The sequence below is a fragment of the Macrotis lagotis genome, chromosome 5 (assembly GCF_037893015.1).
Source record: "Macrotis lagotis isolate mMagLag1 chromosome 5, bilby.v1.9.chrom.fasta, whole genome shotgun sequence".
Taxonomy (NCBI): Eukaryota; Metazoa; Chordata; class Mammalia; order Peramelemorphia; family Peramelidae; genus Macrotis; species Macrotis lagotis.
Genome location: NC_133662.1, coordinates 42,291,799 through 42,317,775, shown reverse-complemented (window position 1 = coordinate 42,317,775; position 25,977 = coordinate 42,291,799). Strand labels below are relative to the sequence as shown.

The following is a 25,977-nucleotide window of genomic DNA, read 5'->3' as shown; positions in this document are numbered from 1 at the left end:
CTAGCAAGATACAGCAGGAAGAGCTAGAAAGAGAAATCCCATTCAAAGTAACCTCAGACAATATAAAATACTTGGGAGTCTATTTGCCAAGACAGACTTAGAATCTTTTTTAAAACAATTATAAAACACTTCTCACACAAATTAAATCAGATTTAAATAACGGGGCAAATATCAACTGCTCATGGATAGGTAGAGCTAATATAATAAAAAGGACAATTCTACCAAAACTAAACTATCTGTTTAGTGCCCTACCAATCAAAATTCCAAAAAATTACTTTAATGAGTTAGAAAAAATTGTAAGTAAATTCATATGGAGAAATAAAAAGGCAAGAACTGCCAGGAGCTTAATGAAAAAAAAGTGTAAAAGAAGGTGGCTTAGGGCGGCTAGGTGGCATAGTGGATAAAGTACCGGCCCTGGAGTCAGGAGTACCTTGGTTCAAATCTGGTCTCAGACACTTAATAATTACCTAGCTGTGTGGCCTTGGGCAAGCTACTTAACCCGGTTTGCCTTGCAAAAACCTTAAAAAAAAAAAAGAAGGTGGCTTAGCCCTACCTGATCTAAAATTATATTATAAAGCATCAGTCATCAAAACTGTTTGGTATTGGCTAAGAAATAGAGTGGGGGACCAGTGGAATAGACTAGGTGCAAAAGCAGGAGATGATTATAGTAATCTGCTGTTTGATAAGCCCAAAGAGTCCAGCCATTGGGATAAAAACTCCCGCTTTGATAAAAACTGCTGGGATAATTGGAAGTTAGTATGGAAGAAACTTAGATTAGACCAACACCTCACACCCTTTACCAAGATAAGATCCAAATGGATGCAGGACTTAGACATAAAAAACAATACTATAAGCATTAGAAGATCAAAGACTAGTTTACCTGTCAGATCTATGGAAAGGGGAACAGTTTATGACTAAGGAAGAGGTGGAGAACATCACCAAAAACCAACTAGATGATTTTGATTACATGAAATGAAAAAGCTCTTGCACAGATAAAACCACTGTAACCAAGATCAAAAGAAATGTAGTAAATTGGGAAACAATCTTTACAACTAATGATTCTGACAAAGGACTCATTTCTAAAATATACAAAGAATTGAGTCATATTTTTAAAACAAAAAGCCATTCCCCAATTGACAAATGGTCAAAGGATATGCAAAGGCAATTTATAGATAAGGAGATCAAAGCAATCCATAGCCACATGAAAAAGTGCTCTAAATCATTAATTAGAGAAATGAAAATTAAAGCTTCTCTGCGGTACCACCTCACACCTCTCAGATTGGCCAATATGACCAGAAAGGATAATGATCATTGTTGGAAGGGTTGTGGGAAATCTGGGACACTATTACACTGTTGGTGGAGCTGTGAACTCATCCAACCCTTCTGGAGAGCTATTCGGAACTATGCCCAAAGGGCAACAAAAATGTGCATACCCCTTTGACCCAGCAATATCACTACTGGGTCTATATCCTGAAGAGATGATGAAAAAGGGTAAAAATATTACTTGTACAAAAGTATTTACAGCAGCCCTGTTTGTGGTGGCAAAGAATTGGAAATCAAGTAAATGTCCTTCAATTGGGGAATGGCTTAGCAAACTGTGGTATATGTATGTCATGGAACACCATTGTTCTATTAGAAACCAGGAGGGACAGGATTTCAGGGAAGCCTGGAGGGATTTGCATGAACTGATGCTGAGTGAGATGAGCAGAACCAGAAAAACACTGTATACCCTAACAGCAACATGGCAGTGATTGATGATCAACCTTGAAGGACTTGCTCATTCCATTAGTGCAACAATCAGGGACAATTTTGGGCTGTCTACAATGGAGAATACCATCTGTATCCAGAGAAAGAATTGTGGAGTTTGAACAAAGTTCAAGGACTATTCCCTTTAATTTAGAAAAAAACAGATATCTTATTGTCTGATCTTGTTACCTCTTAGACTTCTTGTCTCTTCTTTAAGGATATAATTTCTCTCTCATCACACCCAATTTGGATCAAGGTACAACATGGAAACAAAGTAAATACTGACAGATTGCTTTCTGTGTGTGGGGGGGAGGGAAGTAAGACTGGGGGGAAAATTGTAAAACTCAAATAATTTCTTTAGTAAAAATAAATTTAAAAAAAAGAAAATTATTTCCTTCAATGAGCTTTTGTAATTCCTATTCAATATGGCCAATTGTATTTTTAAGTTTTCCTCCTTGATAAATTTTTGTATGTCTTTTTCCCATGCTATTGACTCTTTTTTCATGATTCTCCTGAATTACTCTCAATTCTTTCCCCAATTTTTCTTCCATTTCTCTAATTTTTTTTAAAAAATCCTTTCAAGGCTCTTTTCAGGAAATCTTTTTGGGCCTGGCACCAAATTACATTTTTCTTTGAGGTTTTACATGTATCCATTTTAATACTGTCCTCTTCTAAGTTTATGCCTCCCTATCCTTATAGTAACTCTCTGCAGTCATTTTTTTTTTCTGACTTTTTTTGTGACTTAAGAGTTTTAAGTGAGATTTGGGCTTCTGGATCTTACTGCTGACTTTTCACTGGGCTTCAAGACTTAGATGCTTGCTTTCTCTAGAGGGTAGGCTTCTCTTCTGGCTTGCACTGGAATTGGGGGGGGTCCCTACCAGGTGGCATTCCTGGGTGGTTCTTGAATTTATCAACTGGCCTGCTTCAGATATGGTAGACCTTTGAATGCTGGGTTACTGGGGGAACAAAGTCAGGTAGCTAGCCTGGAGGAATAATTTTGTTGCTGATCTGCTGGAGAGGTGTGACCCTCTGTTGGCTATGGAAATGAGTCTTTCTGTTGGTAGGCACCTGGGGTAGGGTATCACTGTTGGTCAACCCTGGGGCGGGGCTTCAGTCAGTAATGGGGTCAAGGCCTGTGCCTAGGAGACTGCTGGCCTCCAAGAGGTTGGGGGCCTTGCTGGTGGATTGCCCTGAGCTGGGAGTCTTGTTGCTGGCCCCTTGGTCTGATGCTGGCTGCTGCTGCTGCTACTCTTGGACCCCCCTCCCACTGTAGTTGGACAGACCCTTCCTGCCAAGTTGGTAAGCTGTCTCCCTGTTCCTAGATGAATTCTGAGGTGGTTTTTCAGGTTTTTTTAGGGGGGGGGGATCTGGGATGGCTTCAGAGGGTTTCCTTCTTTACTCTGCCATCTTGGCACCAGACGACCTCTTCTCTAAATGGTCAATGATATCTTAAAGAAACACAATCCCATAGTCCCTTACCTGCGGAAGACTTGTACTAATATCTATAGTCGACTCTGCCTCTGTCCCACTCTTATTCTTCCTCATTTTGGTTTCTGCCTTACTTGTATGAGAGTCAGACTCATTGCTCCTGTATTTCATCTGGAGACGAGGTTGTTTTTAGTTCTGGAAAAAACTCTCCTGGCTGAATCTCCTTTTATGTGCGTGAAATCTTGACCACCACCACCAGTACCCAACCTACTCTTTTAAGATTGACTTTAACCCTGTAATAACCATTCCTTTCATAAGTGATGAGAATTAATTTACAAAAAGTAGCCTTGTTAAAAAGTATTTTCGTGAACTTTTCTATCTTTTAGAGGATTCCTTTCAGTGGAGAATACTCAATATTTTCTTTGATGACAACTTTCATCATGATATTCTTCACAAATGCTGCAGTTTTATGTGCTGCTGCCTGCTTATGCTTGCCACAGGCTTCACCACCATCCCACTGGGGAATTCTCAACATTTCTTCATAGATCATGCTCTATGACTCAAAGAGTCACACATCATTACTAGAATACTGGTATTAAAACATGAGCCTTTATTTCAAGGAGAAACTTAAGTATCTCAATCAGATCATTACATTCTGTTCAATTCTGGGTGTATTTCACAAAAGGAGATTAAGTGTTTTAGTCCTATGAATAAGAACTGTTTTAAGGAAGAGAGGAAGAGGGTTTTAGAATCATAGAATTATAAGGCAATGGGGCTGTGTCTTGCCCAAGGTCACATAGCCAGGTAGTAAGTGTGTGAGGTTGGATTTGAACTCAGGTTCTCCTGGGGGCCTGTGCTTTATCCACTGTGTCACCTAGCTGATGCTATTATGGGGTTTTTAGCTATGGAATGGGTCATCTGGTCCATTCCTCCCAGTCTAACCCACCCTAGTCAGTCTCATTTTATGGAAGAACTCTGAAATCCACAACTTGTCCAAGGTCTCTTGGTAAGGTAAAAAAGCTGGGATTCAAGCTCAGAGTGAAAGAGGACACATGTGTAGTCTAGTCTGAACTGTCCTGGGAATTTTAGAGAAAGCCAGTTTCACACTTTTGGACATTATTCCCTGTCCTTCATAGCAAAATGCTACATCCATCTTCATAAACCCTCTAGCGAATTCTAGCAAATACTCGAATTTGTCTGAACCTGGGCAAGGGCATCTGTAGAATTCATTGAAATTAAGGTGCCTTGGGGTGGCTAGGTGGTATAGTGGATAGAGTACTGGCCCTGGAGTCAGGAGTACCTGAGTTCAAATCCGGCCTCAGACACTTATTACCTAGCCATGTGGCCTTGGGCAAGCCACTTAACCCCACTGCCTTGAAAAAAACTAAAAAGAAATTAAGGTGCCTCTTTCCTCTTCATTTTGGCATGGGAACATCTTTTCCTTGGCACTGTCATTCTCTTCCAAACACAAGTGAAAGACACTGAGCCCTCTGGGGAAGGTCAGCATCCCACCTCAACAAGAGTACAGCTTTCCCCACACACAGCTGCATCTGGTCTCCAATGGTTCTTTCCCTCCCACTTTGCCCCATTTCACCAACTTAATGTAGGTGACAATATTTCATGTTCTCTCATTTTCATTTTCTTTTCCACACCCAAGTCCCCAAAGACTTCACTGGTTGCACTTCCTAGGACACAAAGCTAGGTGACCTCTGGACAGTCAGTGGACTCTGATCTGGAGCACCCTCTGGTGTTGTCCATTGCTGCATCCCAGACACGTCCACAACACAATGTTCCTGAGGTGGACAGTCATCTTCAAGTCGATGCCATGGCTGTATCTACCAAGTTTTCCCTACTCACACTAACCCGTGTGTGTGTGGGGGGGGGGGGGTTCTGAGGGTGGGAGAATGAATGGGTGAAAAAGCATTTCTTAAATATGTTAGGCAAAGGCACTGGGCTAAGTGCTGGGGTGAATGCAGGCTGCTGGGATGACACCCCCCCCAAGAGGGTGACTAGAAGAGCTCAGTGGTTCTCACTGCTGAATGGAAGGTGTGCTGTTCAGGACGGCTGGAAAGAAGAAGGAAGATGCATACCATTTTTGGTGTCTTTTGAGCGGACAACACCAGGCCCATAAACTATTTAGTAACAACCAAATTCAGGGGATGGGAGCTTGGTTTTCTGGACCTGGAGGATGACTCCAATTACCCAGGCCCATCTGCACCAGGGGAGGCAGGGTCAGTTACTCCAGTCCATCTGCATTGGAGGAGGTAGGGAGAACATTCCTCGGGGCCAAGGAGTAAGTGCCTCAGTATCCTTCTCCTTACCTCTACTTGCCCAGATTCAGGTTCTCAGGGAACTCATATTCTAATGGGGGAGATAACGTGAAAACAACTACATGCAAACAAAATATATACCAGATAAAATGGCCATAATTATAGGGGGAAGGCCCTAGTATTAAAGGGAATTTTAAGCAAGTCAGGAGACAGAGATTAAGAGGGGAGATAGTTCATATAAGAGAAACACCCAACGAAAATGCCCACAGTCTAGAGATGGGAATGTCTTCTAAGGAACAAGATGACCACCATAGTCACTGAATCACAGAATATTTGGGGGAGAATAAGGTATAAGAAGACTGGAAAGAAGAAAAATCTTACTATAACCAAGTAGAGTTTTGTTTTGTTTTGTTTGTCTTTTGATTATACATATCTATATCAGGTTTTGCTTTTTCAGTGGAGAAAGGGAGAGGACAGAGAGGTAGGAAGGAAGAGATTACAAATCGGAAAATAAAATAAAATTTTAAAACCGAAGCAATTGTTCCTAACTCTGTGGAACAGTATAGCAAGGGATAAGACATTTTCATATACAGACAGACAACCATAATAGATAATAATAATATCTCATAAACATACTGGGGGTGCCAAAAAGTGCTAAATGACACTCAAGGAGAAAAATTGTTATTTATAGTGGATCAGATGAGGCACACACCTAGCAATAGCTCTTATCCTCAATAATAATGATTTAATGTGTTTTAAGTTTGTGAATTAGATGTATTTTTCCCTTAAAACATCCAATTATGTATGTGCAAATTAACATAGAAGACTGGCCTTAAAGTTAGGAAGACCTGAATTCTATTCCCACTTCTGACATCTATTGGACAAGTCATTTAACATCTTAGTGGCTCATGCAACTGAGAATAGTATTGCCAATCTGCATTGGTGACTGGAATTTCCACACTGTGAGTTCCACATAAACCTACACTTAATGTGCAATAACACTAATGAGGTAATATTTGTCAAGTGATAACTATCCATGCCTTTTCTTACCTCTTACCTCTTTCTCTCCTCAGGACCTTTAATGAAATCAATGAAATGCAAAACCTACTTATATTCTTACATATCTACTCTTCCTTTTTTTGCTTTCCTTTCTTTCTTTCAATTCATGGCTTTTTTTTTTTTAGATTTTTCAAGGCAATGGGGTTAAGTGGCTTGCCCAAGGCCACACAGCTAGGTAATTATTAAGTGTCTGAGGCCGGATTTGAATTCAGGTACTCCTGACGCCAAGGCCAGGGGTTAAGTGGCTTGCCCAAGGCCACACAGCTAGGTAATTATTAAGTGTCTGAGGCCGGATTTGAATTCAGGTACTCCTGACGCCAAGGCCAGTGCTCTATCCACTGTGCCACCTAGCCGCCCCTCAATTCATATGTATTAAAAAATTAAATGTTTACCTCTTTAGAACACTGCTTTTAACTTAGTTCCAGTTTCCTATAATGTTTCATGTAAAATATATTGATTGACCTTCAAACTTGTATTCCCAAACACCTCATAATCCAGAAAAATCACCATTGAGTCAAAGCTAGTGTTTTTATATGGGAAGAGGAATAGGAAGACACGAAGGAATCTAAAGAGAGACTACTGACCTCTAAACAATGTAAGCAACAAGAGCTCAGGCCAGCTCCAGGGTTTGTACATAGGAGCTAATAAATGATGTTCATAATAATGTACTTGATAGTAAATGCTATAATGTGCTGTTCTTGCAGAAATAAAAAGTGAGCCAAGCAGACGTAATTTTAGCATTACCCTGATGAAATAATCCAATATTGTACAGACAACTAGATATTGTGTCTTCCACTTAGCATTCAGAATTTTACTAGTTTTTTTTTTTTGAACCCTCATCTCTTCCAAAGAGTCTGGCAGTCTGTTAATGTCACATTCAAGGATTTTAATCGACAGAAAAATAATAGTTACAACATGGATATATATTTTATGTTTTATTCTCAGTACTGAAAGGAAGGATGAAATATATTGAGTTTTAACAGTGTGTATGGGGCTGGGGGGTACAACCTGGGTTTCTGAAGCACTTATTCATCTCAAGCAATCTTTAGCTTTTAATGCTAAAAAAGTTAATGAGCATAAAAGAGAAATCAGATTATGTGAAGTCAAAAAAGCCAACTGTTAAGTCTTAATTAAACAACATAAGATTACTCAGACATATAGGTATGGTCTTTTTATAGAGAATGATTTATGAGATTATGATAACAATCTTTTTCAATACTTTAGGGTCACACATTTTCCACTGCAACTTCTTCCAAGCAAAAGTGGCATTAGGTTTGATTACTTACTTTATTCACCAAACTTGGTTGGATGACTTTTCTCTCTAGAACTCAAATACAGCTTCAAAGGAGGAAACTTGTCCAAAACAAAGGGCCCTGACTCTAAAGGCAATTCAAAAAAGAGGAACTCCAAGGAACTCCAAACTTGTTAACAGTGATGGCAGCACTATGTAGAGCGTGTGTGTGTGTGTGTGTGTGTGTGTGTGTTTCTAAGTGAACTCCTCTGAAGTGACAACCAGATATTTATGTTCAGTGTATATGTTTGCTTATTTTTTAAAATGGTCTGGGGGTGGCTAGGTGGCAGTGGATAGAGACCAGGCCCTGGAGTCTGGAGTACCTAAGTTCAAATCCGACCTGTGGCCTTGGGCAAGCCACTTAACCCCATTTTTCTTGCAAAAACCTAAATAAAATAAAATAAAATAAAATAAAATAAAATAAAATAAAATAAAATGGTCTGACAGCACATGTTGATATACTTAAGTAAATGTGTTAGTTTCTAAACTTTTTTTTTTCTTTTAAAGCACTAATTTGTTAAAATGGATGACTAGTTGAAGGGAGGGGAATATACTGGGAAATGAATGTGATCTAAAATGAAAATAAATTAACTTTAAAAAGTTATATAGCTTTGGGGCAGCTAGTTGGAGCAGTGGATAGAGCACTGGCCCTAGAGTCAAGAGGACCTTAGTTCAAATCCATCCTTGCTGTGTGACCTTGGTAAAGTCACTTAACCCCATTGCCTTGCAAAAAAAAAAGCCTTAAAAAGTTATATAGCTTTATATGCTGATGAACATATTTAATACTAGAGTATAATAGCATAAATACATCTAAACAGATGTATTAAAATAAAAGAAAAAATTAAGGAATGTTCTTCCTCAAAGTTCAGCATATAAATGTATGTCTATATATGTGTGAGTGTGTGAAGTTCAAACTACAACAATTGCTTGTATATTTAGATCTAAGAAGGGCTGTGGAGGCTATCTAGCCCAGCCTCTTCATTTAACAGCTGAGAAAACTGAGTCCCAAAGGGTTAGATAATTTGCCCCAATTCACACAGATGATAATTAGGAGGTCCTTTGATTCCACATTCGGTGATTTTTCCACTACACCAATCTCCCCTGATACTCATAAAATATAATCTATTTCTTTTGGAATTTTGATAATTGGAAAAAGTTAAGGGATGAGGGTCAGAGAAAATGGAATGACCCTTATTTATCTCCTAATTCAACTCCTTCAATTTGTAGATGAGGAAACTGAGTCTCAGAGACAAGAAACTGAAGGCAAGTTAAGTTGCCTGAGATAATCTTGGCAGAACTAGAAGTGGCAGACAGGCTTCAAAACTCCTAAGTAGTGAGCTCATTCATTAGAGAGCTTAAAGTAGTCAGGTACTTTTTGTTGACCCTATATGCATTAATTCCGCTACTAATATTGTCACTTTGTTAGTTCTAATGTTCAGCAGACTTCTTAACACCTGAGTAAAATGACTGGGATACGTTAGAATATTGAGAGGTCATATAAATTTCTTTCTGTGGCTCGCTAACAGTGTCTCCTGGATAACTCAAACTCCATTCTTCCAGTGTTTACTATTATCTAATGTAGCAAAATGGATAGGTGGAATGGGATGCAGAACAGTGAAAGTGCTAAAGGAGAGTGGAAGTCAAAGAGAGGGGAAGTATACCTTAGCAGAAAGGAGAACTAGGGAGGCAGGGTAGTAGGAGGCAAACAAGTGCAGCAACAGATAAATACACAAAAAGTTCCTTTTTTCTTTTCATTTTCATTGCCAGAGCTACTACAATTAACCCTAGAGGAAAGAAACTTCTTAAATTTTTAGTTTTTTTTAGCTGAAGATCCATGCTTGCCAAAAATGGTTTCAAGAAGAGAAAATGGAGCTTATCTTCCTCCTTTCAGCAATGAGATGCATAACATTTTGAAAGAGGAAAGTGACAGGGTCATTTTATCTGTTGCTTTTGCTTAATTATAACTTTGGGCATTTGGGGGGGGTGCCATTGTTGTTACAGGAAAGAGTTCAAAGAAAGGGCTAGATAGAAAGTGCATCCAAAAATTCCTGTGATGTAAAAACAAACAAAAAAACTTTAAGGGTCACTGGCTAAAGTTTCCTGCAGAAGCACAGTCCTGGGTGAGGTTAAAGGCAGTGGCCCTGGCTCTGGTATTGATGAAACTCCTGCAGCCTGCTTGGGACACTTCCAGGCAGTCCCAGGCAGCTCAGAGCCACTTGGTTCAGCCCCTTCCTTGCCTCCTGCCAGACTTTGTGCTCTGTAGCAGCTTTGACTAAAATAGGAATTGGAGCCAGAAGTAGAGTGGCCAATTCCAGACACCACCTGCCATGACATATGGTTCCTCTTCCCAAAGGCTGCAAACAGTGGAAGTTGGCAGGTGGAGCCTAGTAAAGACAAAAAAGTAGCTAGCATTTACTTGCCTACCATTTAAAAGTTTTCTCATCAAAGCAAACCCCCTGGGGCGTATGGAATATGTATAAGAAACACTGCTCCAGACACAGCCATTCAGCCCAAAGGGTTTCAGCTCAAACCTTTCCTTATTGTTCTTTCTCACTGTGTTCTATGGAGCTCAAACTTTGTAAACAATTCAACAATCTGCAGGGTAAGGAATTAGTATTTTGCTAGAAAGAATATATACAGCTAGGAAAAAAATAATATAATGAACACCTACTAACCTAGTAATCCAAGTGACTTAGTGCCTCAGCTATTAGCTATGTTAACATACTAAACACATAATATAGTTACTAACTTTGTTATTCTAAGTCACATCCTCTCAGCCTGTTTTATCATCCATCAAATGAGATATCACCTACCTCACAATATTGTTGTGAAAATCAAAATGGATAATATATTCAGTGATTTGCAAACCTTAAAACTTGTATGTGAATATACTTACAATACATACATGTATTTAGGTGTATTTGTACACACATGCATATAAACTTCCTATAGTTCCTATGAATATAGAGGCATACATGTGTATACACATACATACATTTTACATTTACACATAGCTAAGTGGTACAGTGGATAGGGCACTGGGTCTGGAGTTGGGAAGACCTGAGCTCAAATCTGGAATCTGACAATGACCAGCTGTGTGACCCTGGACAAGTCATTTAACATCTGTTTACCTCCATTTCCTTCTCTGTAAATAGGCATAATAATAGTAGCTCCGTCCCAGGGTTGTAGTAATATTCCAACAAGATAATAATCATAAAATCCTTATCATACTTACTAGCACCTAATAAGCACTATGTAAACATTAGCTATCATATTCTCAAATATGGTGGCTATTATTATTATGTCAAATGAAAAGAATTCAACAGCAATGGAGAATTGTTCAGAAATTAAAGATTAATTAGCCCAGGGCCTGGAACACAGCTAATGTTTAAAAAATGTATGTTAAATTGAAGAAAGTATAAGGTGTGTGATCTGGGCCATAATAAGTGGTGAATTTGAATGCACTGCCCCATTTGGGAATGACTAGGTCTTAGTAGAAATCTTCTCTGACTCCCATTACTTTTGGATTCTCCATAGCTATTCCTGGGATTCTAGTAGTATGAAATTCTGCAAAATTTCTGATCATGGGTTATAAAATTATAATTGTATTTAACTTTTTAGAAAATCTTTTGCATTTTGAAATAAAAACAGTCTGGTTGAAATTAAAGTAGAAATCTGCAGCTAGAGGAAGCTATTTTACAAGATTGGAATAGAAAGGAAGACTTTACTGAAGAAAACATTTAAAGAGACAGTGTAAAGAGAAAGACTATTATCACAAAGTCTATTAAACAACAAACCAAAATATTTATCATAACTTTTCAATATGCCAAAATCATGCCTTAGAAAATTATAAACTTTAAAGCAGTGCTTATTGATAATAAAATGCTTAACATAATAGTACTTCCTGTTACATAAGAATTTTTTACATTAAAGAATATAAAAGACAGATGGTAGAACAGATTGATTGTAGAACACTTGAGAACATTTTACACTTATACATATAAACTATAATATTATAGTATTCGTAAATTTACTGTAGTCTACATGAAACCTAAAATCATAGATGTAGTAGAGTTGGAAAGGACCTTAGAGGGTATGAACCCCCCCATTTTGGGGATGAATCATAAAGAGAATAAGTGGCTTGTATAAGATATATGATAAGTGGCTGAATCAGAATTCAAAATAAGATCTTCTTGATTCCAAATCCAACACATACCCTTACCAAAGCACTATACTGCCCTCCCTCTACAATACTTTATCCATTGAGTCTTATTTCACTGACCCCCTCCATATCAAACAATTGCCAAGTCCTGTTGTTTTAACAAAGTGTAGCAATACTAACTTTAACTGGTAATGTTAACATTTTCTCCAGTACTTTTGTAAGGCTAGACAATCAACAGAACAATAAATCAAGCCCTGATTTATAGCTTTCCAATTCCTGAGTTGTAAATGGTCACAATGAAAATCTCATACCCCTGATTTCCACCTTTGTAACATCTCACATATACCCTCTTCTCTGACACTGCTTTGCCCAGAGTTAATCTTGTTTTCAGTTTTTTTTCCTTGGGGGGGAGATTGAATCAGGTGCTATGATAATTACTCATATGATTTTAAATTCACTCATCCAAATTTTTATAGTGTTGCAGTTTATCACACACTTTCATCACAATGAGGTGTAAGATGGGCAAAGCTCAGGGATATGAAGTGAATTGCTCGTGATAGAGTTAGGATTGGATACTACTGTTTCTAGTTCAATCAATTTGGTTATTTATTTCAAATGAAATTAAATTTATTTTGTTAGTGTTTATAGGGTCAAATTGCTTTTATATCTTACTGATTCCATAGATCTGAAGTCCTTCTGACTTCATTCTCCAGTGAGTTTTCAGAAAATAAGCTTAAAATTTGCAATATTCCTGAATTAATGGAAAATTCCTTGAAATAACTGATTAGGCATGGTGCTAATCAGCAGTCTTTCTCCACTCAAGGACTGAATCAAGCATGATTTGTAAGCTAATCTTTTATGTTTCAATAATTGTACCAGGGTTAACATTCAATTTGAATACAATGCATGATTAATACTAATGACTCCTTTTTTTAAAAAGAAAAAGATTTCTAGAATTGTAAAAAAATTGGCTCCAATTCTCTGAATTAGAAAATAATGTAATCAAATAGCACACAGCTAATTCCAGTTTGAGTAGGCCTTATCTCTCTGTAAAGAATTAAAATGGCTTAGTTTTTGAGGCAATAGATGAGAAAGTATGCAATGTATGTATAACATAATATGTTCTAGAAAAATAGACATTTTTAAATAAGTAAATTCTTTTCCTGGTAAATTCAGGAGGAAGTACGCTAAATATATTAGAAAGAGTTCTAGACCTGGGTTAGAACTCCAGCTCTGATACTCTTTTTTTGGGTCAGGACAGTCCCTTCACCAATACAGACGAGCACCTGCTCTGCAACTAAAAATCTTCCATTGAAACATTGTCCAGGGTAAGAGTCGATATTAATCCATGACCATTTATCAATTGCCCTACAGATGGTAAATGCTGGGGATCCAAAGATAAAAGTGAAACAGTCCTTGCCCCGAGACATATAAATATGTCCATGTCACATGTTTATATAGTAGAGATATGTCTATGTGCATATACATTTGTGAATGTGTAGAAGATGTCTGCACATGTGCATGCATGTGTACACATACACACATACACCCCAAAGGAATTTTCTGACCAAGTTTCCCCCTACTCAATAAACTTAGCAGCTCTCTATTACCTCTAGGATCAAATATAAAACATTTGTTTGGCATTTAAAGTCTTTTCCAATCTGTCCTCTCTACCTTTCCATTTCTCCCTCATACATTTACCTCACTTCATGAACACTTTTCAGAATTCCTAACTTCCTTCAAGGCTTAGTTCAAGCACCACCTTCTACACGAAGTCATTCCGGATTGTTTGCCCTGTTTTAGCAGCTAATGCCTTCTCTCCAAAATGATCAGGTTTCTATTTTGTGTATATATATAAAGCCACAGAGATGTGAGATGGAGTAGTGCTGTATGTGAAGGCCAGTTTGGCTAGATATTATATATAGAAGGATAATACATATATAAGATGGCTGGAGAGATCAAGTAGGACCAGATTGTTAAGGGCTTTACATACCAAACAGGAATTTATACTTAGTGCAATTTTACACTATTAAAGTTTTGGCTGCATTAAATCACTGTGCCACCTGGGTAGAGAGAGGATGGTTAGAATGGAAAGGGACATGAAGCAAGGGGGCCAATGAGGTGGCTACTGAAATAGACTAGGAGACAAATGATGAGAGCCTGAACCTTCGATGTAGAGAGAAAAGTAGAGCACGTCAAGAGGCAACATTTGAACCCAGATCAACTTGACTGAGGTTTGTTGTGTGCATAACCATGAGTAAATAAGTCACTATTTCCATGGTTCTTAGTTTTCCTATTTTGTGAAATGGGGGCAATAACACCTGTACTATCTACTTCAGTTGTTGGGAGGAAAGTTCTTTACACTTTAAAACACAATGAGTTATTGTAATGCATAAGCCAATGATAGTGATGGTATTCTGATTACACCCATTACATTTTTTAATAGTTGTAAATGTCTCCTGAAAATTTCTTAACCACAATTAGATGCACAAGTACATGAGATACTGCAAGACTTCTGAAATAAGGAAAATCAATTGTTGAAATTTTATCATACAATCTTAGCTATTAGTATTTTGAGCAGCTAGATAAGGTTTTTGTCAGTGATGAAACCAGATGCCGCTTAAGATAATTCTCATAAAAACAGTTCAAATATGAGTTTGTGAATATTTAATTAGGGCTTGTGCCTTATAATAAAAAGCAAACCCTTTAATCTAGTCTATGAAACTTCCAAAACCTGTAACAACACATACAGGTTAGTACAGGACAGGATTACATATAGGTCTCATGAACAGACACTATTAAGTAGATATTCATTATGTAGGGAGCATCCACATGTGCGCATGTGCAGACATTTATGCACATAGACATAACCTCTAATATATAAACATGTGACATGGGCATATTTATCTGTATATGTCTCAAGGCAGGCACTGTTTCACTTCTATCTTTGGATCTCCAGCATTTATTAGAGTTAATTAAAACAATGCTGTTTATTTTTAAAAGTCTAAGTTTGGAAAGAATGACTCAGGATATAGAAAGGACATAAAAGGATAAATTTTCAGTAATGCTATTAAAAATACTCATCACCTTTTTTTAAACATCTTTTTTGTTTCTCAGTCTAGAATATAGGACTCAAAAGTATCGTTAAGGGTATACCCAGGGGTGGCTAGGTGGAGCAGTGGTACTCCTGGAGTCAGGAGTACCTGGGTTCAAATCTGGTCTCAGGCACTTAATTACCTAGCTGTGTTGTGTGGCCTTGGGCAAGCCACTAAACCCCATTTGCCTTGCAAAAACCTTAAAAAAAAAAAGGTATACCCAATTTTTTGGCATCAACCAGGGTAAATGCCAAGGTTACTTGATATAAATGTATACATTTAATTGGAGCAGTATTAATTTTGTTGCTGAGGCAAACTGAACTTGGTTTTGTGAATGTGGTCAGGGGGCAGGGTGTTTAGAGACCCTAGGATACTGCAAGGTCACTGATAGAGAAGGCTGCCTGAAGGAGATGGGGGAAGTAGCATAACTGGAATGCCCACTGAGAAGCACAGCCATATGGTAACGTCCTATTTGAACTAATTAATTATTTTTGCTAATTATGTGCTAAGGTCTATGCCACTGAAGGACTGCAAGCATAGGCAGTGCCCTCTAAATTTCATTACTAAGAAATGGTGGTCTTGATGAGGGTCCCAATTAAATCCAATTAATGAGCCACCTCGCTAACATTTAGATCCCTAGGTTCAGGAATTCTAACTGACCCCACAATCCCTATCTCTGGCCTCTTACAAGAGGCCTTTAGTCTCTGTTTGTTATTAGGAACTACTACTGGTGTTATCTTTACCCTTATAATCATTTCCATAAAAATCCTTCTTACAAGCAGATTTTATAGCTTAATTAGAAGTTTGGCCCCTTCTTAGCATCAACGTCTGACCTCCAGACCCTCTTCAAACAGACAAATATTAATGTGAGTCTTGTTCCTTCTTTTCCTTCCCATATATAAAAGAGAACATGTCAGACCCCTCTTGGCTAAAGAACCTTGCCCTCTGTGGTCTACTGTAACACACAGTGAATAAATGCCTCCTTTGGCTAGGAGAGAGCCCATTAACTTATAAATTCATTCTCAAACCTCCATGTTGATTTTCTCCCTCATCAGTCTCAGTCTAGAGTTCTGCATCTAATTCTATTGAAAGCAAGGAGTCCAAATTAGAGAAACTGGTTTTTTATCTTCTTTAGGCAAAAATCAAAATCAGGTTTTTCAGTCTTCTTCCTTTCTCCTCCCCCAAGAAAGCTGTTAATTAATCCTATATTGTGTTAATTCTCTAAGCTTTTAATTTTCAATTTCTCATGTTTCATCTTAAGTAGAGATGGAAGAAAAGTAAAGACTTAGAAAATAAGTTTTTGCTAGTTTCATTTTTGTTCTTATCCTAAAAATTTTGAATAGAGAATTGGTTTCTCTCCCTTTCTGGCTCACTGTTGCTTAAGTTAAAGAGTCATAGTTTCTAGGAGAATACATCCATTAATTTTTTACATCTTTTTATTAATGATAAATATAACTGATATTTATAAAAGATAAATACCCCCTTGCTTACCTAATAGGCTGCTAGATGGCACAATAGAGAATACTGGACTTTGGAATCAAGATGGGAATAAACATTTATGTAGTATGCTGGGCACTGTGCTAAGCACTCCTTGTGAATAGTACGGGACTGGATTTGAATTCAGGTCTTCCTAACTCCAACATTTTTATCTCCAGTGCTACCTAGCAGCAAGAAAGAAGACCTGGTTTTGAATCCTGTCTCAGATACTTGCTATGTGACCTGGGCAAGACAGTCTCATGCTATCTCAGTTTCCTCATCAATAAAAGGCATAGGAATAGTACCTACTTTATAAGATAACTGTGAGAATCATATGAGTTAATGTATGCAAAGTGTTTTGGTAACTTTGAAAATGGCTATGCATTATTTTGGGGCTGTCCACAAAGGAGAGTGCCATCTGCATCCAGTCAAGGAGCTGTGGAGTTTGAACAAAGTACAAGGACTATTCCCTTTAATTTAGAAAAAAAGAGATATCTTATTGTCTGATCTTGTTACCTCTTAGAATTCTTGTCTCTTGTCTAAAGATATGATTTCTCTCTCATCACACCCAATTTGGATCAAGGTACAACATGGAAACAAAGTAAAGACTGACAGACTGCTTTCTGTGGGGGGTGGGAAGTAAGATTTGGGGGAAATTGTAAAACTCAAATAATATCTTTAATAAAAATTAATTTAAAAAAAGAAAGAAAATGGCTATGCAAATGTTACTGTTGCTTTGAAAATAGCTTATAGGGGTGGCTAGGTGGCACAGTGGATAGAGCACCTGCCCTGGAGTCAGGAGTACCCGAGTTCAAATCCAGCCTCAGACACTTAATAATTACCTAGCCGTGTGGCCTTGGGCAAGCCACTTAACCCCGTTGCCTTGCAAAAAAACTAAAAAGAAAAAAAAAGAAAATAGCTTATAGCTATGGAATCAGGAGGGTCTGAGTTCAAAATCCCACCTCAGACAATAGATACCTAACTTGCTGTGTGACCTCAAGCAAGTCATTCATCTCCATTGTCTAACAAAATAAAAAGTAACAAACTTTTGGTAATTTTTAGTTCCATACAGTACTTATACACTTGTATATACATACATATATACTTTGACTTGTCTAATCAATCACAAAGTAACTATATTAAAGGAATTTAAAGTTTATGCCACAAAAACAAAAAAATCACCAAGAACATTATAATAAATATTTGGATTGTTATTTCTTATTTGTTATTAGGAACCACTGGGGTTATCTTTCCCCTTAATCATTTCCGTAAAAATCTTTCTTATTCGAATCTATTCCTATATACAGATTTTAGCCATTAGAAAAGCCCAGATATGTACTAAATGCCTGTGAATAAAGCTTTCAACAATATCAACCCAGAGTGCCAGATTATTAATAAAAGGTCCAAATATTAAATGTGATGCTCTATTAGTAAGAGAAAAGTAGCATTAATCTGTTTGTTCTAGGAAGTTCTACGGTGTCATTTTCTCTCTACTCCATTTGTTACTAGTCCCTGTTGAAGCGATATTCCACATTTTTGGGGGGGAAACCTATTTTGAGCAAATAAACCTTTTGCAGTTAAGAAGGTAACCAATCTATGGGATGTTCCAAAAGTTCCAGTGCAATTCTAAGATATTAAAGATCAATACTGCTCTAAAACTTTTGGGGCATCCTGTATGGGTGACCATGTAAAGTCTAGTAAAGAAGAAACAGCAGCAGCCAAGTGAACATAAAAGAGCACTTCAGACGCCAAGCAGAAGCCTGTAATCAGTCAGATGAGATCATAGTGCATTTGGCCATCTTTTTTTTTTTCTTTTTCTAAATACCACATTCAGTCCTCCAAAAGGATCCTGGGAATGGGGCTGTCAAAGTGGTCAAGCCGCCCAAAAGACAATGAAGTTACTGAGATTGTATCTGGCGCAAGCATTCACCCAAGACAAACAGCGGGGGGGGCCTCGGAGACTGGTTACAAGTGTGGCCCGACAAAGAGCAGGGCTTCGCGGCCCCGGGCCCGGGCAGCTTCTGACCTGCCCGCCTCTGCGCGGCCGGGCTGCTGGGGCTCCGGGGCTCCCGGCCTCGGGGGCGCGCGCAGCTTCCCGTGGGCCAGCACTCGAACCCCGGGCCGGCAAGGTCCGCTCTCGTCCTTACGTCACTCGGCCTCGGGGTAGCTGCGGCCCCCCGGGATGCCCCAGCATCCTCAGGGAAGAGCGCCGGGGAGGGGGCGCCTGCGCCCCGCGCTCTGCCCCGGGCAGCCCTGGCCGCGGACCCCCGCCCCCCCGCCCCCCCGCGGCTCGGGACCCCCGCCGGCTCACCTGAGCTCCAGCTGGTCCAGGCTCTCCAGCAGGCGGCTGGAGCGGTCGGCCATGGAGGAGGAGCGGCAGAAGCGGCCCTCGTTGGCTTTCGCGTTGATCTTCGCCTGGGCCATGGGGCGGCTGGGCTGCGGCGGCGGCGGCGGGGACGGCGGCGGGGAGGAGGAGGAGGGGGGGAGGGGGAGGAGGAGGGGGTGACGCGCCGCCGGGGGCGCCGCCCTCCCCGCCCCGCCCCCGCGGGCGGCCGCGCGCTACTGGCGGCTCCCGACACCGCCCCCCCCGGGCACCGCCCCCCGGACGCCCGCGAGGGGAGGCGGGGGCGGCCCGGAGCGGCGACACCTGGCCAAACAAGGGCAGGGGCGCCCGCGGCCCCGCCTCCCCGCGCCTCCCCGGGGGCGGGGCGCAGCGAGCCGGCAGCACGCCGCCCCCAGGGGAGGCGCCTGAGCCCCCCAAGCCAGAGGCCCCCCCGGCCCGGCCCCGGCCCCCGCCCGCACCCCAGCGGCCGGCCTCGGCGGACCGGCCCCTTCCATCAGGGCAACTACCGGGGCACCGTGAGGGCGCCTTCTGTATCCGGAGAAACAACCGTGGGGGCGGAGCAAAGGCCGAGGCCCGTGCCCTTTAATTTAGGGAAAACCCTGATATCCTAGGGTCTGATCCTGCTACCTCTTATACTGTTTCTTCCTTAAGGGTATGATTTCTCTCTCATCACACACAACGTGGATCAATGCCAACTGTGGGGGTGGGGGAGGGAACTAAGATTAGGGGAAAAATTGTAAAACTCAAGATACAACCTAATTAAAAAGTGGGGGTGGCTAGGTGGCACAGCGGATAGAGCACCGGCCCTGGAGTCAGGAGGACCCGAGTTCAAACCCAGCCTCAGACACTTCATAATGACCTAGCTGTGTGGTCTTGGGCAGGCCACTTAACCCCATTTGCCTTGCAAAAAAAAAAAATCCCTAATTGTGAATATTTCTCCTCACAAATGAACCGAGATTGGGGTTTCATTTGTATTTTCTCCTATAATCAAATATTTTTACAACCAATTCCCATGCTTCTTCCAGCTAAAAGCTCTAAGAGACTCCTTTTTTGAGCATTGTATAATCTATTCTTTTTTTTGGTGGTCCCCAATTTCACTGCAGTGAGGATGTATAATTCATTCTCTTCTCTAGGACCTTAGTTTTTTCTGTTACTCAAAATTCAACTTTTGCTTCAGTTCCTTTTGAATTCTACAAGAGTATATTCCATAATATGTGATTACTGTCAAAGAGTATGGATGGTTTAGCCACTTTTTTAAAAACTCATTTAGCATTCAGTTGTAAATTTTGTTGCATTTTAATTTAATAACTAGCTATCTAAAGTTTAATCAGAATTATTAACTCTTTGTACATCACAAGTTCCAATTTGCAGATACAGCACATACTTGACTTCATCCAGCCTTCACCTCAAGAGTAAGCAGTTAAGCACTGCTGTTGGGTAATTTTTTTTTTTTTGACATCAAGGAGAAATTTGCAGGGACAAAACATAACAAATCCAATTCCTTTTCCATGTTAGCCTTTCAAATACTTTTTTTTTTAAGTTTTGCAAGGCAATGGGGTTAAATGGCTTGCCCAAGGCCACACAGCTAGGTGATTATTAAATGTCTGAGGCTGCACTTTTAACTCGGGTACTCCTGACTCCAGGGCTGTTGCTCTATCCACTGCACCACCTAGCCACCCCCTTTCAATTACTTTAAAAAAGCTATTGTATCCATTCTCACCTCCTTCCCCAAATCTCAGAACTCTGACCAAAGATTCTTTCCCATCCTAGGTGCCTAATCACAGTACAGAACTGAACTCAATACTTCAGGTAAACATTGCTTTATCATTATCCAAGTTTTTGATTAAAATTGTCAAATATGTTTGGCAAGCACAGATCCTTGGAAGTAGAATCCTCTGATAAAAAGTCTAGCAATTTCCTATTATATTCACAACTTGTTTAGCCATCCCCCCAATGTGATACCATATTTTGTAGGAATTATAGGTCAACTGGTAGGGATATTTTAGTCACTTGCTTGGCATAATTCCAAAATTATTTCCCAAAATGGCTGGGCCAATTCACAGCTGTCAGTGTGCCTCACTTTCAGTTTTCTAGATAGAAAATCAATAGTGATTTGGAGCAATCTCAAAAGTCCACTAATGGTATATATAACCTTCTTCAACGTTGATTGCCTTCATCTTTCTCAGTTGGCATGATGCAATGTGAAAATATTAAACTTGTAGGATCACTTTATGTTATTTATAGTTCAACTGATTCTTTTTGTTTTGTAAATCTGGTCTCTCTCTTCAATTGCTACCTTCAACAAAATGTATTATTACATTTTCTTTTTTAAAAGTTTGTAATTGGGCAGCTAGGTGGTGCAATAAAGACAGGCCCTGGAATCACACCTAGCTGTGTGATCTTGGACAAGTCACTTAACTCCCATTACCTTGCAAAAAGGGAAAAAAAAATTTAAAAGTTCAAAATCCAGTTGGAATTTATGGCAAATGTATACACAACTATATAAACAATGGATACACACACACACACACACACACACACACACATAAAACTTACCTCTTTTATATACTTGGTTCTAATTTGGATTGTGTTTTGTTTCATTGATATGTCAAAAGCAAAGAAGCAATACCATCTAGACCAATGGAAAGAGTACAGTACTCAGGAACTGAGTTCAGGAACCTTAGGAAATTCTGGAGGAGATAACACACAGAGTGTGTATATGCGCATACACACATTAGTAATAGTCTTTTTTACTGTGTTTCCAACACAGCACAGTGCAAATGTTAATTGTATTGGACATATATGTAAATACGCACAAGTATATAAATATGTTATCTTGGAGACATCTAGGTGGATAGAAAGCCGAGAAGATGTGAATTAAATCTGATCTCGGATTCCTCTTCATAATAGTACTACCTCTCAAGGTTGTTGTGAAGCTCAAATAAGATATTTGTAAAGCACTTACTGTAGTGCCTAGACACATTAGAACTTGCCTACCACAGTGCCCAGTACACATTACAACTCACAACAACCCATCTTGCAGATGAAGAATATGAGGAAAATGTTGGGAGTCAAGGACACAACAATGATTACTGAATATTAAATTACATATTTATTATTTGGCAAGACAAAAAAAAATGAACCTATCTCTTAATTGGTTTTCATGTTTCATACTGTGAAAAACATTTTCCTTATTCCATCCCCATTCAACTAACAAAATGATTTTCCTAAACACAAATCTCCTTGACTCAGTTTTAGCATCCAAAGCTCTCCTTCTTATTCTTACTCCCCACTCCAGGTCAATGGTCTCTTTACGCCATAATTTCCTATTTAACCTTCCTTCTGGGCAAAGACTGTTACCTCTTTTTGTCAGTTTTTACTTGCTTCACCAGGTAAGATGAAAAGATACAATGCAGGCCACAATGAAGGACCAGTAGTGGGCCTTGGAATCATTTAATTGAGCAGAAGGAAACTGTCAGGGACTCTGCTGGTACTGGGTTCAGGACTTTGTGTACTACCCTAATGAATTTCTGGGTTGCAGTCCCAGGCCAAAAAAAAAGGCAATTGCTCTTGTGACTACATGTGGTCATACTCAGAAGATAGTGACCTGTTTCAATTCTAAGACGAAAGGCAAGCACTAGCAATTGCAAGAAAATGGCTTGTTCACAGTCCCAGGAGGAATGATAGCATTGCTTGAACCTCAGCATAGTGCCCCTTCTATCCCAAAATGGAGCCATGATGGCATCGGTGTCAAACAGCTACAAGCAAAGCCTCAAAGAAAAATGACCAAGAATTTCTGGACAATCTCAAAAAGGAAGCATCAACACTCTTTTGTCTGCAACATAGGTCAAAAAATACTGAAGAAAATTGTTTCTGCTAATGACTCCATGAGAATAATTTCACAGTCCCAGGAGGAATGATAGCATTGCTTGAACCTCAGCATAGTGCCCCTTCTATCCCAAAATGGAGCCATGATGGCATCGGTGTCAAACAGCTACAAGCAAAGCCTCAAAGAAAAATGACCAAGAATTTCTGGACAATCTCAAAAAAGGAAGCATCAACACTCTTTTGTCTGCAACATAGGTCAAAAAATACTGAAGAAAATTGTTTCTGCTAATGACTCCATGAGAATAATTCAAAAAATTATTAATCCATTGAGAGAGTAAAATAGACCATGAAATGATACACTCATCCTCCAAAAAAGAAACAATTCAAATATTATGGAGCCAAAGTCAGGATTACAGAAGATCCAGCAGTTTCCAAATTAAAGAAAAAAATATGGCATTCCAGAAGGCAAAAGAGCTAGAATAACTATAAAGTAGACATTATAATGAAAAAGGACTTGAATAGGAAATTTGATTTTCAACATTCTACAAAATACTGAAAACCTTATATAGTCCAGCTCCATTATTTAAAAAAAAAAACCAAACTATCAATAAGATTAATGTGTGCCATATAGAGATATGTTATTACTAGATTTGTGAAACTATCCTTCCTTTGCCTTGCCAGAAAGATCCAATAATGGCAGTGGCACCATAACACAACTAGGATTTTCATGACTAAAAAAATTTATTTTTGTCAACAAGTTTTCATTTTTTAGAGAACAGAGGTGGTTGCAGTAATTTCTAGAGAACTCCAGAGGCTTCCTCTCCCTTCTTTTCATCACCCTACCCCTTGATGCAAAGAATGCATACATATTGGAGCACCAGGTCCACTGTTCTCTAAGATTCCTAATTCCTCCTCCCCAACATTCCCTAGAATTTTTTTTTTTATTTTACTGATACTAGTTTCCTTGTTTTTAACTCCAACATATAAGCTGTTTTATAAATATCAGTAACTAACCTGACAAATTACAAGTCTTTCAGTTATGGGGAGAGGTTCCACAAGGTTCACATCCTTGCAACGAGATGAAGGCAGATACTCCTACCTAAATTTTTATCTTTGTATGGAACCTCTAATGGCATGACAGCTAACTCTCCTGAGAGAATAGGTTCCACACAACAGAGATAAAAATTTAGGCAGGAGTTATCTGCCTTCATCTGGTTGCAAGGATGTGAACCTTGTGGTTCTAACAATCTCTTCCCTCCTTTGAATCATATTGTATTATTCTACATTCTCTTTTCTGGCTTTTACTTATATTTAAAAATACAGGGTTATAGTCATGTAAAAATAGCACAGTAAATTCTTCTATTGTATATCCACAGAAAGGTCTCAGAACTTTAAAAATTAAGACATATTGATGGCATATAGAGAATGAAAAGATTTGCAAATAAATCACAAGCTTTTAATGGGAACTTTTGTTTAAAAAGTTATTTCTAAGAATTCTATTCAAATATTTTAATAATACTCCTTTTAAACAAAAGAGCATAAAATGTGCAATCTATGTAAAAATAAATGAAAAAGTATCCTTTAAATCATTTCCTTATTTGAAGGCATGGATGTAAATTCATGTGCAACACAAGGGACAAAGCAAGTAACATGATTTTATTATCTCTCCAATTATTAAGAACATTTAAAAAAGACATCAGAAAGATACTAAGAGATCATACTCTCAATTCTACATGGACTTTAAGAAAGTTAGACTGGAGTAATTTATGTCAGTAAAAAACAAAAGGCCAAAACAAGATTCATGATTAAAAGGCAAAAAAAGATTAATAAGGAGAATACAAAACCATAGAGAAGGCTTACTTTATATATTTACAGTCATATGGCTACTTAAGAGAGCATTGCAACTATATTAGAACATGGTGATTGAGATTTATATTAAACACTTATTCTCTTCTGTACATTTTATAAATCCACATTAGTACAAGAACATAACATAAACATGAGCTTTCAAGTCTAACAAGTAAATGCATAAGCATCTTTTCATATATATCTTTGCTATTATGGGTTTTTGTCTCATATAGAACTAAAGATTCTACTATTGTTGAGCACCTTCAATGACAGCTATTATTGTGCAGAACTCTCTTCAATTATACCTCTTCCAGACTCTTTTTGAGAACCTCCTGCAATTCCACATCTGTATAAAAAGATTAGAATTACAAAGTTAGGGATTAGAAATAAATACATATGCTATGTCAGTAAAAGTCGGCAGGGTGATGATTATGTTTTCAATATCACACAAATCATGTTCACCCTTGCAAGTAGGGGAAAAATATGTGGGGTAGGGACAGGGAGAAGAGGCAAAGGGAGGGTAAGAATATATTAAGCCTGAGGAGAAATAATATGGCATTTTATTATAATAATTCATATCGCATTTTGAAATAGGTATAACTTATAAATTCATGATTATTTAAACTACTCCAGTTTACAGATGGTTTCCTTCAATTGAGGGTGCTTTAGACCTAGAGATATGTGTAGCAATGTAGTAGCCCATTTTTAGAGCTACCTAGGGACCTCAGCATTTCAAGATTTAATATTTGACATTTGTAGGAAAGACTGCTCACCTATCTAGTCATTCCCTAAGGCCTCAGAGTCCCTCATCTTTGAAGATAGAAAATTCTATCCAGATTATGACTTTCTCTTTACTGTATGGCAAGTAATGTTCTCCATTACGGTCCTCCTCCAATGCCTCAATCATGGCAAGAAGGGGACTCCCGGTTCTCAAAAGCTTTGCCAGTTGACCACAAGCTCTGGCACATCCTGCCAAGCTAGAAAGGCTTATAATACTGGCAACTGAGTATTTGTTGGCCAAGGAACTGTCTTAAGTTCAGGAATGTTCATCACCATGAGGGTGGTCACCAGGTGATGAATTTTATTGGCCACAGCAACTCATGAAGACCATCCAGAGGCCTGAAGTGTTGCAATCAGTGTTGGTGAAGGGAACACCCACACCTTAAGTCACAAATTCTTTTAAGTCAGAAAAGCATATGACTAATTGCAGAAAGGGCAGACAAGCAACATATATATGTACACACATATACTTTAAGCCACATCCCTGCAATAAATAAACTGTATCTGATGCCGGCAAAGTGTTGTCCTAGTGGGACTGGGCCAGAGACACTTGGCCCAGGTTAAAGCCGGTGGAAACTGCTGTACCAGGAAGCCTAGCACTCCTCCTGCTACCAGTGATCCCTTCCGGGAAGCAGGGTGGAGGGGTGAAA

At 39.0% G+C, this 25,977-nt stretch overlaps 2 protein-coding genes across 8 annotated transcripts in view; both read right to left on the bottom strand.

Annotated features, from left to right (window-relative positions):
* The window catches only part of BAG2 (BAG cochaperone 2), a 48,889-nt gene extending 29,923 nt beyond the window's left edge, over positions 1 to 18,966 (bottom strand). Inside the window, exon 1 of the mRNA XM_074237282.1 lies at positions 18,839 to 18,966. Within this exon, the coding sequence (XP_074093383.1) occupies positions 18,839 to 18,951 (113 nt within the window). The 5' untranslated portion in view covers positions 18,952 to 18,966. The remainder of the gene's footprint in view (positions 1 to 18,838) is intronic.
* Positions 18,967 to 24,225: 5,259 nt separating this feature from the next.
* ZNF451 (zinc finger protein 451) overlaps positions 24,226 to 25,977 on the bottom strand; it is a 124,775-nt gene continuing 123,023 nt past the window's right edge. For 5 of the 7 annotated variants that reach the window (XM_074237275.1, XM_074237270.1, XM_074237276.1 and 2 more), the window contains one exon: positions 24,226 to 24,893. In XM_074237275.1, the coding sequence (XP_074093376.1) occupies positions 24,824 to 24,893 (70 nt within the window). In that variant the 3' untranslated portion in view covers positions 24,226 to 24,823. The remainder of the gene's footprint in view (positions 24,894 to 25,977) is intronic. The other 2 variants (XM_074237273.1, XR_012478591.1) reach the window with 2 other exon arrangements.